An 18,376-nucleotide genomic window follows, 5' to 3' on the forward strand; every position below is an offset into this window, starting at 1 on the left:
GCACACACCTGTCTGTATAAGGTCCCACAGTTGACAGTGCATGTCAGAGCAAAAACCAAGCCATGAGGTCGAAGGAATTGTCCGTAGAGCTCTGAGACAGGATTGTGTCGAGGCACAGATCTGGGGAAGGGTACCAAAATATTTCTACAGCATTGAAGGTCCCCAAGAACACAGTGGCCTCCATCATTCTTAAATGGAAGACGTTTGGAACCACCAAGACTCTTTCTAGAGCTGGCCGCCCGGCCAAATTGAGCAATCAGGGGAAAGGGGCCTTGGTCAGGGAGGTGACCAAGAACCTGATGATCACTCTGATAGAGCCTCAGAGTTCCTCTGTGGAGATGGGAGAACCTTCCAGAAGGACAACCGTCTCTGTAGCACTCCACCAATCAGGCCTTTATGGTAGAGTGGCCAGACGGAAGCCACTCCTCAGTAAAAGGCAAATGACAGCCCGCTTGGAGTTTGCTAAAAGGCACCTAAAGACTCTCAGACCATGAGAAACAAGATTATCTGGTCTAATGAAACCAAGATTGAACTTTTTGGCCTGAATGCCAAGCGTCACGTCTGGAAGAAACCTGGCACCATTCCTACGGTGAAGCATGGTGGTGGCAGCATCATGCTGTGTGGATGTTTTTCAGCGGCAGGGACTGGAAGACTAGTCAGGATCGAGGGAAAGATGAACCGAGCAAAGTACAGAGAGATCCTTGATGAAAACCTGCTCCAGAGCGCTCAGGACCTCAGACCTGACAGAGCTTGAGAGGATCTTCAGAGAAGAATGGGAGAAACTTCCCAAATACAGGTGTGCCAAGCTTGTAGCGTCATACCCAAGAAGACTCGAGGCTGCAATCTCTGCCAAAGGTGCTTCAACAAAGTGCTGAGTAAAGGGTCTGAATACTTTTTATTTTTTATTTTTTTTATATATATATATATATATTTTTGTTTGTTCTTTCTTATTTTTTTTTATTTTTTTTTGGGGGGGGGCAGATCAGCTTAATATTGCAGATAGATTGTAACTTCCATCAATGTAATTGTCTGCATCACTTCAAATCTCCCATGTTTTTTATATATATACTCCCCTTTATTACTTTTTAACCCCGCCATCCTTTCCCTACTTGGGGTAAATTTGTGAACATAAATGCCCAGGCCTCTACTTCCAGCCTATACTTACTATCTACACCTTATGGACACAGTCAATTTTACAATAATTATATTTTATTTGTTTTTGCTCCTGAACTTCTTCTACTCTCAACCTCTCCGATCATTTTCATGATGTCCATCCGGTTTGCTTCTATATGCCATATCTTTCTAACTGTGCTCTTTCCCAAAAGCTCCCAACATACAACCTATATACTTATTATGGACACAGTATGCTTACATTATTAGTTATCTTGTTATTATTTGTTGTTAGTTGTTATTAGTCCCATCCTTCAACTCCATTCAATACCTCCCATCTATCTCTTAACACCATCCATATAGGATTTCTATTTGCCATATACACTGCTCAAAAAAATTAAGGGAACACTAAAATAACACATCCTAGATCTGAATGAATGAAATAATCTTATTAAATACTTTTTTCTTTACATAGTTGAATGTGCTGACAACAAAATTACACAAACATTATCAATGGAAATCAAATTTATCAACCCATGGAGGTCTGGATTTGGAGTCACCCTCAAAATTAAAGTGGAAAACCACACTACAGGCTGATCCAACTTTGATGTAATGTCCTTAAAACAAGTCAAAATTAGGCTCAGTAGTGTGTGTGGCCTCCATGTGCCTGTATGACCTCCCTACAACGCCTGGGCATGCTCCTGATGAGGTGGCGGATGGTCTCCTGAGGGATCTCCTCCCAGACCTGGACTAAAGCATCCGCCAACTCCTGGACAGTCTGTGGTGCAACGTGGCGTTGGTGGATGGAGCGAGACATGATGTCCCAGATGTGCTCAATTTGATTCAGGTCTGGGGAACGGGCGGGCCAGTCCATAGCATCAATGCCTTCCTCTTGCAGGAACTGCTGACACACTCCAGCCACATGAGGTCTAGCATTATCTTGCATTAGGAGGAACCCAGGGCCAACCGCACCAGCATATGGTCTCACAAGGGGTCTGAGGATCTCATCTCGGTACCTAATTGCAGTCAGGCTACCTCTGGCGAGCACATGGAGGGCTGTGCGGCCCCCCAAAGAAATGCCACCCCACACTATGACTGACCCACCGCCAAACCGGTCATGCTGGAGGATGTTGCAGGCTGCAGAACGTTCTCCACGGTGTCTCCAGACTCTGTCACGTCTGTCACGTGCTCAGTGTGAACCTGCTTTCATCTGTGAAGAGCACAGGGAATTTGCCAATCTTGGTGTTCTCTGGCAAATGCCAAACGTCCTGCACGGTGTTGGGCTGTAAGCACAACCCCCACCTGTGGACGTCGGGCCCTCATACCACCCTCATGGAGTCTGTTTCTGACCGTTTGAGCAGACACATGCACATTTGTGGCCTGCTGGAGGTCATTTTGCAGGGCTCTGGCAGTGCTCCTCCTGCTCCTCCTTGCACAAAGGCGGAGGTAGCAGTCCTGCTGCTGGGTTGTTGCCCTCCTACGGCCCCTCCACGTCTCCTGATGTACTGGCCTGTCTCCTGGTAGCGCCTCCATGCTCTGGACACTACGCTGACAGACACAGCAAACCTTCTTGCCACAGCTCGCATTGATGTGCCATCCTGGATGAGCTGCACTACCTGAGCCACTTGTGTGGGTTGTAGACTCCGTCTCATGCTACCACTAGAGTGAAAGCACCGCCAGCATTCAAAAGTGACCAAAACATCAGCCAGGAAGCATAGGAACTGAGAAGTGGTCTGTGGTCACCACCTGCAAAACCAGTCCTTTATTGGGGGTGTCTTGCTAATTGCCTATAATTTCCACCTGTTGTCTATTCCATTTGCACAACAGCATGTGAAATTTATTGTCAATCAGTGTTGCTTCCTAAGTGGACAGTTTGATTTCGCAGAAGTGTGATTGACTTGGAGTTACATTGTGTAGTTTAAGTGTTCCCTTTATTTTTTTGAGCAGTGTATATTTCAACCGTACTGTGATGTTTTACAAAAGTTCTGAACCTTTCTATTCTCATTGCTTCTACAGAATGTGAATTAAAAATAAATATTTTTGCTAAAAGTATTACTATATTATTGATCGATTGACTATGACTTTTCAGATCACCCAGTAATGCTATCTGCAAGGTTAGCTCCAGGTAAATATTGCAATCCTTTAGCCATTCCTGTACCTGTGTCCAAAAACAAGCTACAAATGGACAGAACCAAAACAAATAGGGTCTGAATACTTACATAAATGTGATATTTCAGTTTATTTATTTTATACATTTGCAAAAAATTATAAAAACATGTTTTTGCTTTGTAATTATGGGGTATTGTGTGGGGGGGGGGGACAATTTAATCAATTTTAGAATAATGCTGTAACGTAACAAAATGTGGAAAAAGTGAAGGGGTCTGAATACTTTCCGAATGCACTGTATATCAAGATTATTTGTATCAATCGGGTGGGCTTTTCTTTTGCAAACTCTGTCATGACATATGCAGCAGCAAAAACATAGCTATTCCAGCACATTCCTCTCTCGCAAAAGGGGTATTTAAAGGGGTATTACACTCAAAGATCAACATTCATTCGTTTTTTCCCAGCCCTCAAATTTTGTCTTCTGATGTTATTTAATAATTGACATGGACTCAGAACATCCAATGTCATTGTTTCTATATGAATAATTGTAATTTTGAGGGAGAAAAACTGAACAAATTCAACCAAGAAAACCAAGAAAACCGGAATTCGGGAAAATACAAAGAGAGTGCCTATTTGAAAGCTAAGAAAAACAAAATATCAGTAGCTGGAGAAATATTTCATAATTTAAAAGTAGCTCTCATGCTAGAAAAGGTTGGAGACCCTTACTATAGGAGATTTGCCCATAATAGAGAGATTTAATCAGACGGACAAACTAAATGGTGGATTGTCATCATATCTCAGGCTGATTGATTTGTTTTTATTGACTTTGGAGCTGTATAATACTACTCCTGTGAGCTATAGATGGCTGAGCTACTGAGGCAAACCAGCACACCATGTGGATATGATAAAGATAAGCAATAATGACTGTATAAAATAATGAATTCAAATACTGAGCTACAGTTGAAGTCGGATGTTTACATACGCCTTAGCCAAATACATTTAAATTCAGTTTTTCACAATTCCTGACATATAATTCCCTGTCTTAGGTCAGTTAGGATCATCACTTTATTTTCAGAATGTGAAATGTCAGAATAATAGTAGAGAGAATGATTTATTTCAGCTTTTATTTCTTTCATCACATTCCCAGTGGATCAGAAGTTTACATACACTCAATTAGTATTTGGTAGCATTGCCTTTAAATTGTTTAACTTGGGTCAAACGTTTTGGGTAGCCTTCCACAAGCTTCCCACAATAAGTTGGGTGAATTTTGGCCCATTCCTCCTGACAGAGCTGGTGTAACTGAATCAGGTTTGTAGGCCTCCTTGCTCGCACACACATTTTCAGTTCTGCCCACAAATGTTCTATAGGATTGAGGTCAGGGCTTTGTGATGGCCACTCCAATACCTTGACTTTGTTGTCCTTAAGACAGTTTGCCACAATTTTGGAAGTATGCTTGGGGTCATTGTCCATTTGGAAGACCCATTTGCGACCAAGCTTTAACTTCCTGACTGATGTCTTGAGATGTTGCTTCAATATATCCACATAGTTTTCCTTCCTCATGATACCATCTATTTTGTGAAGTGCACCAGTCCCTCCTGCAGCAAAGCACCCCCACAGCTGCCACCCCCGTGCTTCACGGTTGGGATTATGTTCTTCGGCTTGCAAGCGTTCCCCTTTTTCCTCCAAACATAACGATAGTCATTATGGCCAAACAGTTCTATTTTTGTTTCATCAGACCAGAGGACATTTCTCAAAAAAGTACGATCTTTGTCCCCATGTGCAGTTGCAAACCGTAGTATGGCTTTTTTATGGCGGTTTTGGAGCAGTGGCTTCTCCCTTGCTGAGCTGCCTTTCAGGTTATGCCGATATAGGACTCGTTTTACTGTGGATATAGATACTTTTGTACCTGTTTCCTCCAGCATCTTCACAAGGTCCTGTGCTGTTGTTCTGGGATTGATTTGCACTTTTCGCAACAAAGTACGTTAATCTCTAGGAGACAGAACGCGTCTCCTTCCTGAGCGGTATGACGGCTGCGTGGTCCCATGGTGTTTATACTTGCATACTATTGTTTGTACAGATGAACGTGGTACCTTCAGGCGTTTGGAAATTGCCCCCAAGGATGAACCAGACTTGTGGAGGTCTACCATTTTTTTCTGAGGTCTTGGCTGATTTCTTTTGATTTTCCCATGATGTCAAGGGAAGAGGTACTGAGTTTGAAGGTAGGCCTTGAAATACATCCACAGGTACACCTCCAATTGACTCAAATTATGTAAATTAGCCTATCAGAAGCTTCTAAAGCCATGACATCATTTTCTGGAATTTTCCAAGCTCTTTAAAGGCACAGTCAACTTAGTGTATGTAAACTTCTGACCCACATGCACAAAGTAGATGTCCTAACCGACTTGCCAAAACTATAGTTTGTTAACAAGACATTTGTGGAGTGGTTGAAAAACTAGTTTTAATGACTCCAACCTGAGTGTATGTAAACTTCCGACTTCAATTGTATATGCTAAAAGAATTGGGAAAATATATTATTTTATATTAATACAATTGCTCACAGAAAGTAATACTTTTTTGCTCAAAAAGGTATGATTACGGATAAACCTGAATGAATTGTGAATAATGATGAGTGAGAAAATTACAGAGGGTCAAAGATCATACCTACATTAATGTGGATGCTACCATGATTACGGATAATCTTGAATGAATCGTGAATAATGATGAGTGAGAAAGTTACAGAGGGTCAAATATCATATCTTAAACATGCTAACATGCTATCGGTAATGGTGAGAGGTTAGCATGTCTTAGGGTTATGATCTTTGACACGCTGTAACTTTCTCATCAATATTCACAATTCATTCAGGATTATCCGTAATCATGGTACCATCCACATTATGTAGAAGTGTTTAAAAATATATATTGTATTCTTATTTATTATAAAAGTGACTCATTCATTTAAAAAAAATTATATAATTTCCCAATTGTTTTTTGCATACAATATAGCTCAGTATTTTAATTATTTATTTTATACAGTCATTTTTGTTAATCTTTATCAAGGGTGTCAGTCATTTCAGACCCCACTGTATATACAGTATACACTGAGCATACCCAACATTAAGAACACCTTCCTAGTATTGAGTTGCACCACCTTGGTTGGATGTCCTTTGGGTGGTGGACCATTCTTGATACCCACAGGAAACTGTTGAGCGTGAAAAAAACAGAAGTGTTGCAGTTCTTGACACAAACCGATGCGCCTGTCGTAGTCCATGTGGGGTCAAATTACATTAGGAGGGCTAGCTCGGAACTGCTGAAAATGGATTTTAAAGAACCGATTCTAGCTCTGAAAGATTCCAAAAAGCGGCCAATTATTAATCCCTACCATTGTGTCGCTGAGTTGTCGTAGTGCTATTGCAAATGTACATTGTCCCAGGGGCGTTGGCATTCATAATGTAAGTAATCTAATTTATGTCCTTCTAACTCCTTTGAACGCTTCTGTCACTCCTACAGCTATTGTATGCAGTAATCATGCGCCTATGAACCTGGGTTATACTGCTAGCACTGAGGCGGTTTGCCCTAGTAGGAAATCCACTGTGTGCAGCTCACCCTGCACTATCAGCTCAAACATAAATACCATTGTCATGTCTACCTCTGATAAGCCTCCCAATAAAGCAATAAAATAAATCAAGAATCCCAGAAAAGTGCTACAAATTGCCCACATTAACATACATAGCCTAAGAAACAAGGTTCATGAAATCGATAACTTGCTAGTAACAGATAACATTCATATACTGACTATCTCTGAAACTCACTTAGATAATACCTTTGATGATACAGCGGTATGCAATACATTTACATTTACATTTAAATAATTTAGCAGATGCTCTTATCCAGAGCGACTTACAAATGGTTTCAACATCTTCAGAAGAGCCAGGAATGTCAATTGTGGAGGTGTTGCCGTGTATGTTCAGAGTCATATTCCTGTAAAGCTTAGAGAGGATCTCATGTCAAATGCTGTTGAAGTAATATGGCTACAGGTTCACCTGCCTCACCTAAAGCTCATTCTTGTGGGAAGCTAAATAGACCACCAAGTGCTAACAGTCAGTATCTGCATAATATGATATCAACAGAGAAGTATATTTTCTGGTTGACCTAAATATTCAACACCATAGTGCCCTCAAAGCTCATCACTAAGCTAAGGACCCTGGGACTAAACACCTCCCTCTGCAACTGGATCCTGGACTTCCTGACGGGCCGCCCCCAGGTGGTAAGGGTAGGTAACAATACATCTGCCACGCTGATCCTCCACACGGGGTCCCCTCAGGAGTGCGTGCTCAGTCCCCTCCTGTACTCCCTGTTCACCCATGACTGCATGGCTAAGCTGACTCCAACACCATCATTAAGTTTGCAGACGACACAACAGTGGTAGGCCTGATCACCGATAACGATGAGACAGCCTATAGGGAGGAGGTCAGAGACCTGGCTTTGTGGTGCCAGGATAACAACCTCTCCCTCAACATGATCAAGCTGTTCCGGATGACTATGTGATCACGCTCTCCGTAGCCGATGTGAGTAAGACTTTTAAGCAGGTCAACATTCACAAGGCCGCAGGGCCAGACGGATTACCAGGACGTGTACTCCGAGCATGTGCTGACCAACTGGCAAGTGTCTTCACTGACATTTTCAACATGTCCCTGACTGAGTCTGTAATACCAACATGTTTCAAGCAGACCACCATAGTCCCCGTGCCCAAGGACACTAAGATAACCTGCCTAAATGACTACTGACCCGTAGCACTGACGTCTGTAGCCATGAAGTGCTTTGAAAGGCTGGTCATGGCTCACATAAACACCATTATCCCAGAAACCCTAGACCCACTCCAATTTGCATACCGCCCCAACAGATCCACAGATGATGCAATCTCTATTGCACTCCACACTGCCCTTTCCCACCTGGACAAGAGGAACACCTACGTGAGAATGTTATTCATTGACTACAGCTCAGCATTCAACACCATAGTGCCCTCCAAGCTCATCACTAAGCTAAGGATCCTGGGACTAAACACCTCCCTCTGCAACTGGATCCTGGACTTCCTGACGGGCCACCCCGAGGTGGTAAGGGTAGGTAACAACACATCTGCCACACTGATCCTCAACACAGGGGCCCCTCAGCGGTGCGTGCTCAGTCCCCTCCTGTACTCCCTGTTCACCCATGACTGCATGGCCAGGCACGACTCCAACACCATCATTAAGTTTGCAGACGACACAACAGTGGTAGGCCTGATCACCGACAACGATGAGACAGCCTATAGGAAGGAGGTCAGAGACCTGGTCATGTGGTGCCAGGATAACAACCTCTCCCTCAACATGACCAAGACAAAGGAGATGATTGTGGACTACAGGAAAAAAAAGAGGACTGAGCACGCCCCCATTCTCATCGACGGGGCTGTAGTGGAACAGGTTGAGAGCTTCAAGTTCCTTGGTGTCCACATCCCCAACGAACTATCATGGTCCAAACACACCAAGACAGTCGTGAAGAGGGCACGACAAAGCCTATTCCCCCTCAGGAGACTGAAAATATTTGGCATGGGTCCTCAGATCCTCAAAAAATTATACAGCTGCACCATCGAGAGCATCCTGACTGGTTGCATCACCGCCTGGTATGGCAACTGCAAGGCAGTTACAGAGGGTAGTGCGTACGGCCAAGTACATCACTGGGGCCAAGCTTCCTGCCATCCAGGACCTCTATACCAGGCAGTGTCAGAGGAAGGCCCTCAAAATTGTCAAAGACTCCAGCCACCCTAGTCATAGACTGTTCTCTCTGCAACCGCACGGCAAACGGTACCGGAGTGCCAAGTCTAGGTCCAAAAGACTTCTCAACAGCTTCTACCCCCAAGCCATAAGACTCCTGAACAGCTAATCATGGCTACCCAGACTATTTGCACTGCCCCCCACCCCATATTTTTACGCTGCTGCTACTCTGTTAATTATTTATGCATAGTCACTTTAACTCTACCCACATGTACATATTACTTCAACTACCTCAACTAGCCGGTGCCCCCGCACATTGACTCTGCACCGGTACCCCCCTGTATATATAGCCTCCCTACTGTTATTTTATTTTACTTCTGCTCTTTTTTTCTCAACACTTTTTTGTTGTTGTTTTATTTTACTTTTTTCATTAAAAATAAATGCACTGTTGGTTAAGGGCTGTAAGTAAGCATTTCACTGTAATGTCTGCACCTGTTGTATTCGGCGCATGTGGCCAATAAAATTTGATTTGATTTGATTTGATTTGATTGTGGACTACAGGAAAAGGAGGACCGAGCACGCCCCCATTTTCATCGACAGGGCTGTAGTGGAGCAAGTTGAGAGCTTCAAGTTCCTTGGTGTCCACATCACCAACAAACTATCATGGTCCAAACACAATTGTCACACCCTGGCTCTGGGGACTCTATATGTTGAGCCAGGGTGTGTAGATTCTATGTCGTTTTGTTCTATGTTCACAGTCTAGTATTGTATTTCTATGTTGGCCAGAGTGGTTCCCAATCAGAGGCAACGAGTGTCAGCTGTTGCTGGTTGTCTCTGATTGGGAGCCATATTTATACAGGCTGTGTTCCCACAGGTGTTGTGGGATCTTGTTCCGTTTGGTTTGTTCCGTGTTGGTTGTTTAACCTAGGACGTCACGTCATCATTTATTGTTTTGTTCGTGTTATCACTAAAGATAATAAAATATGTTTGCCTTCAACGCTGCGCCTTGGTCTACTCCGTTCAACGATCGTGACAACAATAAGACAGTCGTGAAGAGGGCACGACAAAGCCTATTCCCCCTCAGGAGACTGAAAAGATTTGGCATGGGTCCTCAGATCCTCAAAATGTTATACAGCTGCACCATCGAGAGCATCCTGACTGGTTGCATCACCGCTTGGTATGGCAACTGCTCGGCCTCCGACCGCAAGGCACTACAGACGGTAGTGCGTACAGCCCAGTACATCACTGGGGCCAAGATTCCTGCCATCCAGGACATCTATACCAGGCGATGTCAGAGGACGGCCCTAAAAATTGCCAAAGACTCCAGCCACCCTAGTCATAGACTGTTCTCTCTGCTACCGCACGGCAAGCGGTACCGGAGTGCCAAGTCTAGGTCCGAAAGGCTCCTTAACAGCTTCTACCCCCAAGCCATAAGACTCCTGAACAGCTAATCATGGCTACCCAGACTACATTGTTCCCCCCACCCCCTCTTTTTATGCTGCTGCTACTCTCTGTTTATTATCTATGCATAGTCACTTTAACTCTACCCACATGTACATATTACCTCAATTACCTCGACTAACCTGTGCCCCCGCACATTGACTCTGTACCGGTACCCCCTGTATATAGCCTCGCTACTGTTTTTTTACTGCTGCTCTTTAATTATTTATTTTTATATTTTTTATATTTACTTTTCAATTTTTTACTTCACTTATTTTTCTTAAAACTGCATTGTTGGTTAAGGGCTTGTAAGTAAGCATTTCACTGTAAGGTCTACACCTGTTTTATTCGGCGCATGTGACAAATACAATTTGATTTGATTTTCATTTGACTGGCTTTCATCAAGCTGCCCATTTAAGAAAAAGCTTCAAACTGTAACCAGTGCCTGCAACCTGGTTCAGGTTATCAGTCAACCTACCAGGGTATTTACAAACAGCACAGGAATGAAATCATCCACGTGTATTGATCACAACTTTACTAATGCTGCAAAACTCTGCTCTAAAGCAGTATCCAAATCCATCGGATGTAGTGATCATAATATAGTAGCCATATCTAGGAAAAACAAAGTTCCAAAGGCTGGGCCTAATATAGTGTATAAGAGGTCATACAATATGTTTTGTAGTGATTCCTATGTTGAAGATGTAAAGAATATGTGCTGGTCTGTGGTGTGTAGTGAGGAGCAACCAGACGCTGCACTTGACACATTTATGAAATTGCTTATTCCAGTTACTAATAAGCATGCACCCATTAAGAAAATTACTGTAAAAACTGTTAAATCCCCGTGAATTGATGAGAAATAGAAAAATGGTATGGTTGAGAGGGATGAGGCAAAAGGAATGGCAAATAAGTCTGGCTGCACAGCCAATTGGCAAACGTACTGTAAATTGAGAAATCATGTGACTAAACTGAACAAAAAGAAGAAGAAACTGTTCTATGAAACAAAGATAAATTATATAAAGAATTATAGTAAAAAGCTTTGGAGCATCTTAAATGACATTTTGGGGAAAAAGGCAAACTCGGCTCCATCACTCATTGAATCAGTTGGCTCATTCATCACAAAACCCACTGATATTGCCAACGACTTTAATGATTTTTTCATTGGCAAGAATAGCAAACTTAGGCATGAAAACAACAAATTCTGAACCTACACATCCATGCATAACTGACCAAATTATGAAAGACAAGCATTGTAATTTTGATTTCCATAAAGTGAGTGTGGAAGAGGTGAAAACATTATTGTTGTCTATCCCAAATTGTCATTTAAGATGCTCCAAAGCTTTTTACTCTAATTCTTTATATAATGTATCTTTGTTTCATAGTACAGTTTTTTCATCTTTTTGTTCAGTTTAGTCACATGATTTCTCAATTTACAGTACGTTACATACAATTTTACAAGCCACCTGGGTCTGACAACTTGGATGGAAAATTACTGAGGATGATAGCGGACGATATTGTCAATCCTATTTTCCATCTCTTCAATCTAAGCCTACAGGAAAGTGTGTGCCCTCAGGCCTGGAAGGAAGCAAAAGTTATTATGCTACCCAAGAATAACAAAGTACCCTTTACTGGCTCAAACAGCTGACCAATCAACCTGTTACCAACCCTTAGTAAATGTTTGGAAAAAGTGTTGTTTGACCAGATACAATGCTATTTCACAGTAAACAAATTAACAGATTTTCAGCACGCTTATAGGGAAAGGCATTCAACAAATGACTGATGATTGGCTGAGAGAAATTGATAATAAAAAGATTGTGGGAGCTGTTTTGTTAGATGCCAGTGCAGCTTTTGACATTATCGATCATAATCTGCTGCTGCAAAAACGTATGTGTTATGGCTTTATATCACCTGCTATAATGTGGATAGAGAGTTACCTGTCTAACAGAATACAGAGGGTGTTCTTTAATGGGAGCCTCTCCAACATAATCCAGGTATAGTCAGGCATTCCCCAAGGCAGCTGTCTAGGCCCCTTACTTTGTTCAATTTTTACTAATGACCTGCCACTGGCTCTGAGTAAAGCCTGTGTGTCTATGTATGCTGATGACTCAACACTATACACGTCAGCTACCACAGCAAGTGAAATCCCTGTAGCTCAGCTGGTAGAGCACGGCGCTTGTAACGCCAAGGTAGTGGGTTCGATCCCCATACACAAAAAAGAAATGTATGCACGCACGACTGTAAGTCGCTTTGGATAAAAGCGTCTGCTAAATGGCATATTATTATTATTAAATCACTGCAACACTTATCAAAGAGCTGCAGTCAGTTTCAGAATGGGTGTCTTGTGCATACCCCACAAGACAAGCCACCAGAGGTTTCTTCACAGTCCAGAACAGACTATTGGAGGCGCACAGTACTACATAGAGCCATGACTACATGGAACTCTATTCCACATCAAGTAACTCACGCAAGCAGTACAATCAGATTGAAAAAAAAAGATTAAAATACTCCTTATTTTACAGTGTGGACTGTGACGAGACACACACACAGCCACAGACACACGCATACACACACGATAACATACGCACTACACACACGTACATATGGATTTTGTGTTGTAGATATGTGGTAGTAGAGTAGTGGCCTGAGGGCACACACTTAATGTGATGTGAAATCTGTTGTGAAATGTATTGTAATGTTTTTAAAATTGTTTTACTGCCTACAGTTTTCTGCACCCCAGGAAGAGTAGCTACTGCCTTGGCAGCAGCTTATGGGGATCCATAATAAATACAAATAAAAAAACTACCATACCCCGTTCAAAGGCACTTAAATATTTTGTCTTGCCCATTCACCCTCTGAATGGCACACATAACAATCCATGTCTCAATTGTCTCAAGGCTTAAAAATCCTTCTTTAACCAGTCTCCTCCCCTTCATCTACACTGATTGAAGTGGATTTAACAAGTGATAAGGGATCATAGCTTTCACCTGGATTCACCTGGTCAGTCAATGTCAGGTTCTTAATGTTTTGTACACTCAGTGTATATAGCATAATTGGAGCCCATAACTGGAGTCAACAATATAGTTTCTGTATCCAGAACCGTGGATGCCTAACATACAAACTGGAATAATAGCAAATACAAACGGACTGGCCATAGGGCAGCTTGGACAAATGCCAGATGTGCTGGTCCATCTGAAGCCCAGTGGGTCGGTCTAAATTGGGGTTTTGCGCTGAATTATCCTTATTTGAAATAATGGTAGCCTAATCCACCATCCTTATCACTGCAGGGTGGTCAGAGGAGGCTAAAGTAATGGGCCTGTGTGTTAGAAACGGCCGGGACGATTTCTGGTCGCAATCCATCCCTGATACCAGGTACCTGAGAACCAAAACTGATCCTAGGTCAGCTCCTATCTGTAACGTGAGTGTTGAAACAGTCAGCAGGTCCCTGAGACCTCCACCAGACACTGAAGAATGGTAATTGGATATACCTCTCTCACCGAGCTCATGACACTGACGTGGGATCAGCGTTAGCATTCCATAATTGGGATACAGCGCATTAATCCTGCATGACACTGAGGCTCAGTTAATTGGAAAAACAGCATCAACTTCTCATGGCCCCATCAATACTGACCCAGAATCAGTTTGGAGATGTCAGGGAGAGGTAATTGACAATAGAGCCTGACTCATCGATACCGACTGGGGATCAGCCCTAGAGGCCTCATTATCTGTTGGACATTATGTGTTCAGGGGAAGCATGGGGCCAGAGACTAGTTATTACTGTGGGGGACTACGCTACTCTGTCAATCGAAACCCCAGAAACAAATAAAAACAGGACACGTTTTTCCCCAGTCACATTAAATTCCTTCCACGTGCATGAATATTTTATAGTGTAATGAGTGTCTCATTAGAAATCACTTGAATCAATAAAATAATCAACACAGCCATTAAAACTGCATAGCGAGATGCTGGCTGGGAAGCTAATAGATACTAGCCAAAAACAACCACACATACAGTGGGGGAAAAAAGTATTTAGTCAGCCACCAATTGTGCATGTTCTCCCACTTAAAAAGATGAGAGAGGCCTGTAATTTTCATCATAGGTAAACGTCAACTATGACAGACAAATTGAGATTTTTTTTCTCCAGAAAATCACATTGTAGGATTTTTAATGAATTTATTTGCAAATGATGGTGGAAAATAAGTATTTGGTCACCTACAAACAAGCAAGATTTCTGGCTCTCACAGACCTGTAACTTCTTCTTTAAGAGGCTCCTCTGTCCTCCACTCGTTACCTGTATTAATGGCACCTGTTTGAACTTGTTATCAGTATAAAAGACACCTGTCCACAACCTCAAACAGTCACACTCCAAACTCCACTATGGCCAAGACCAAAGAGCTGTCAAAGGACACCAGAAACAAAATTGTAGACCTGCACCAGGCTGGGAAGACTGAATCTGCAATAGGTAAGCAGCTTGGTTTGAAGACATCAACAGTGGGAGCAATTATTAGGAAATGGAAGACATACAAGACCACTGATAATCTCCCTCGATCTGGGGCTCCACGCAAGATCTCACCCCGTGGGGTCAAAATGATTCCAAGAACGGTGAGCAAAAATCCCAGAACCACACGGGGGGACATAGTGAATCACCTGCAGAGAGCTGGGACCAAAGTAACAAAGCCTACCATCAGTAACACACTACGCCGCCAGGGACTCAAATCCTGCAGTGCCAGACGTGTCCCCCTGCTTAAGCCAGTACATGTCCAGGCCCGTCTGAAGTTTGCTAGAGTGCATTTGGATGATCCAGAAGAGGATTGGGAGAATGTCATATGGTCAGATGAAACCAAAATAGAACTTTTTTGGTAAAAACTCAACTCGTCGTGTTTGGAGGACAAAGAATGCTGAGTTGCATCCAAAGAACACCATACCTACTGTGAAGCATGAGGGTGGAAACATCATGCTTTGGGGCTGTTTTTCTGCAAAGGGACCAGGACGACTGATCCGTGTAAAGGAAAGAATGAATGGGGCCATGTATCGTGAGATTTTGAGTGAAAACCTCCTTCCATCAGCAAGGGAATTGAAGATGAAACGTGGCTGGGTCTTTCAGCATGACAATGATCCCAAACACACCGCCCGGGCAACGAAGGAATGGCTTCGTAATAAGCATTTCAAGGTCCTGGAGTGGCCTAGCCAGTCTCCAGATCTCAACCCCATAGAAAATCTTTGGAGGGAGTTGAAAGTCCGTGTTGCCCAGCGACAGCCCCAAAACATCACTGCTCTAGAGGAGATCTGCATGGAGGAATGGGCCAAAATACCAGCAACAGTGTGTGAAAACCTTGTGAAGACTTACAGAAAACGTTTGACCTGTGTCATTGCCAACAAAGGGTATATAACAAAGTATTGAGGAACTTTTTTTATTGACCAAATTTTCCACCATAATTTGCAAATAAATTCATTAAAAATCCTACAATGTGATTTTCTGGAGAAAAAAAAATCTCATTTTGTCTGTCATAGTTGACGTGTACCTATGATGAAAATGACAGGCCTCTCTCATCTTTTTAAGTGGGAGAACTTGCACAATTGGTGGCTGATCTATTCTCAGACATGTTCACCCCTCACTCTTCCACCTCTCTTCCTGACCCCTACTTTCCCCATCTCTGACCCCCACCTAACCCCCCCCACCTCCCGATGCAATGCCCACCCAAATCCCTGATCCTCTCTCAAACAGAACTAGCCGCTCCCACCACTCACCGATGTCCCAGGAGTAGGCGTTGGCCTCCATCTCCTTCTTGCCGATGACGTACCAGATGCAGGCCATCCAGTGGGCCAGCAGGGCGAACATGGACATGAGCAGGGTGAGAACCACAGTGCTGTGCTGGGAGTACCGGTCCATCTTCTGGAGCAGACGCAGCAGCCGGAGTAGACGCACTGTCTTCAACAGGTGGACTACTGATACCTGGGTGGGGAATGAATGACAGGTGTGGTTCTATTACAGTGACAGCAGAGGAGGTACAGAGGGGAGCTAGTGGCAAGTGTCTTCATCCTCATCATCACACCTTCTTGCTCCTCTTCCTACTCCTCATCATTATCAAAACCACCAACATAGATAAACACATCATCACCATCATCATCACCATCATCATCATCTTCACCATCATCACCACCATCATTATCACCATCATCACCATCATCATCATCTTCACCATCATCATCATCATCATCATCACCACCATCATTATCACCATCATCATCATCACCACCACCACCATCATCATCATCATTATCATCATCATCATCATCACCACCACCACCATCATCATCATCATCATCATCATCACCATCATCATCATCACCATCACCACCATCATCAATACCATCATCATCACCATCACCACCATCATCATCACCATCATTATCATCATCATTATCATCATCACCATCATCATCATCACCACCATCATCACCACCATCATCATCACCATCACCACTATCATTATCAGCTTGGTGCTGAAGGAAACGTGAGAGAGAACAAGCTGAGAGAGTGATTTCCTGTCAACAGGCCCTGGTCAAATGTAGTGCACTATATAGGAAATAAGGTGCCATTTGGTACACACACTATGTCAGGGTTCCCCAACTGGCCGAATTTGGCCCATGGGTGATTTTATAGGGACCACCCAGGTTTTCTGAGCATTTTTTTTATTTTTATATAATAACAAAAACACAAGAAACACCAGCAAATCAGCTCCAAGTGATTGACATTTTGGAAATCTGTCCCACAGTATTCCCACACATAATAGAGAGATATATGTGATCTTATACAAATGTAAGCAAGGTTTGAAATTATTATGTTTTAGTCAAATATTATATCTGTTCTTCTTGTGGTCAATTTGAAGTGAACAAATTATTTGTAATTATTTTCCGGTCCCCTGACCAGCCGCTCAAGAAAGAAACGGCCCACAAGGCAATTAAAGTGAGCAGCAATCTCCTTTTGCCGCCTAGGCAAACAGTAAAGCTATAGCTCACTGCAGCAATGATATAAACTGGGAACCACACACGCTGACACACACGAACGCACACACATACACACTAAACCTATGGCAATAAAGCAGTCCTGAGCCATAGAAAGTATACAAACCTCACGGTATACAAACCTCTCACGGTAATTGACCGTTAACTAACATAAACACGTATAGCCTCTCCAGGCCTCCACACATACAAGCCGCTGATGCGCGCCTTTGGAACATCTACATTTTAAAACGTCTAATAAATCAATTTAATATACACCATCACAATAAATCCATTATTTATTTTTGTCAGGTCTAAAGAAACATTATGATTTGAAGAAAATGTATTTCAGAACAGCAGAATATGAGTTGGCTTACTGCAGGCCTATGTTTTATGGCTATGCTCCATGCCATAGGCTGTAGGCTTGTTCATTTAGCTGACAAGATATGCTTATAAGTCCAATGACATTATTTTATTTTTTATGATTTTATAGTGAGAAGTATATAATTGAACTTAGCCATATAAAATAGAAATGATATTTTTCCCATTATGGAGCGAGTGCGCATATGAAGTGGCTATGTTGAGCGTAAAATTGATCATTTGAAACAGGTCCTATATGCTAGATTTAGAGTTATTTGGCAACTTTAGTTGTGAATGACACAAACCTTAGAATGTCTTAGAAATCAAAACATATAATGGGCTGCATGGTGCGACTATAGGCTATTTGAGAAAGTAGCAAAAAAAGCTTGCGCTCTGTCCCTTGCCTCAGGCTGCATAGCTGTTCTCTCATCAAGTGATCATATTTTAACCCATCATACTATTCTCAATTTAATCTTTACTAATATGTAAAATTAGTTTAGATTTAGAAAGGCCCATTATCAAACAGGAGCAGGTGGAAAAAATACATGTAATCTGTATGCACTGGAATAGGAGCGAATGGCGGCTGCTCGCTTTCTCACCGGTCCGTTTTGTAGGCT

General features: G+C 42.6%; 1 protein-coding gene across 1 annotated transcript in view; it reads right to left on the minus strand.

Moving 5' to 3' along the window:
• Positions 1 to 18,376, minus strand: part of LOC121586704 (potassium voltage-gated channel subfamily H member 8-like) — a gene marked incomplete at its 3' end in the record, with an annotated part of 68,490 nt that overhangs the window by 11,702 nt on the left and 38,412 nt on the right. Inside the window, exon 7 of the mRNA XM_045216249.1 lies at positions 16,146 to 16,350. Within this exon, the coding sequence (XP_045072184.1) occupies positions 16,146 to 16,350 (205 nt within the window). The remainder of the gene's footprint in view (positions 1 to 16,145; positions 16,351 to 18,376) is intronic.

This window comes from Coregonus clupeaformis, unplaced genomic scaffold (assembly GCF_020615455.1).
Source record: "Coregonus clupeaformis isolate EN_2021a unplaced genomic scaffold, ASM2061545v1 scaf0650, whole genome shotgun sequence".
In the NCBI taxonomy this organism is placed as follows: Eukaryota; Metazoa; Chordata; class Actinopteri; order Salmoniformes; family Salmonidae; genus Coregonus; species Coregonus clupeaformis.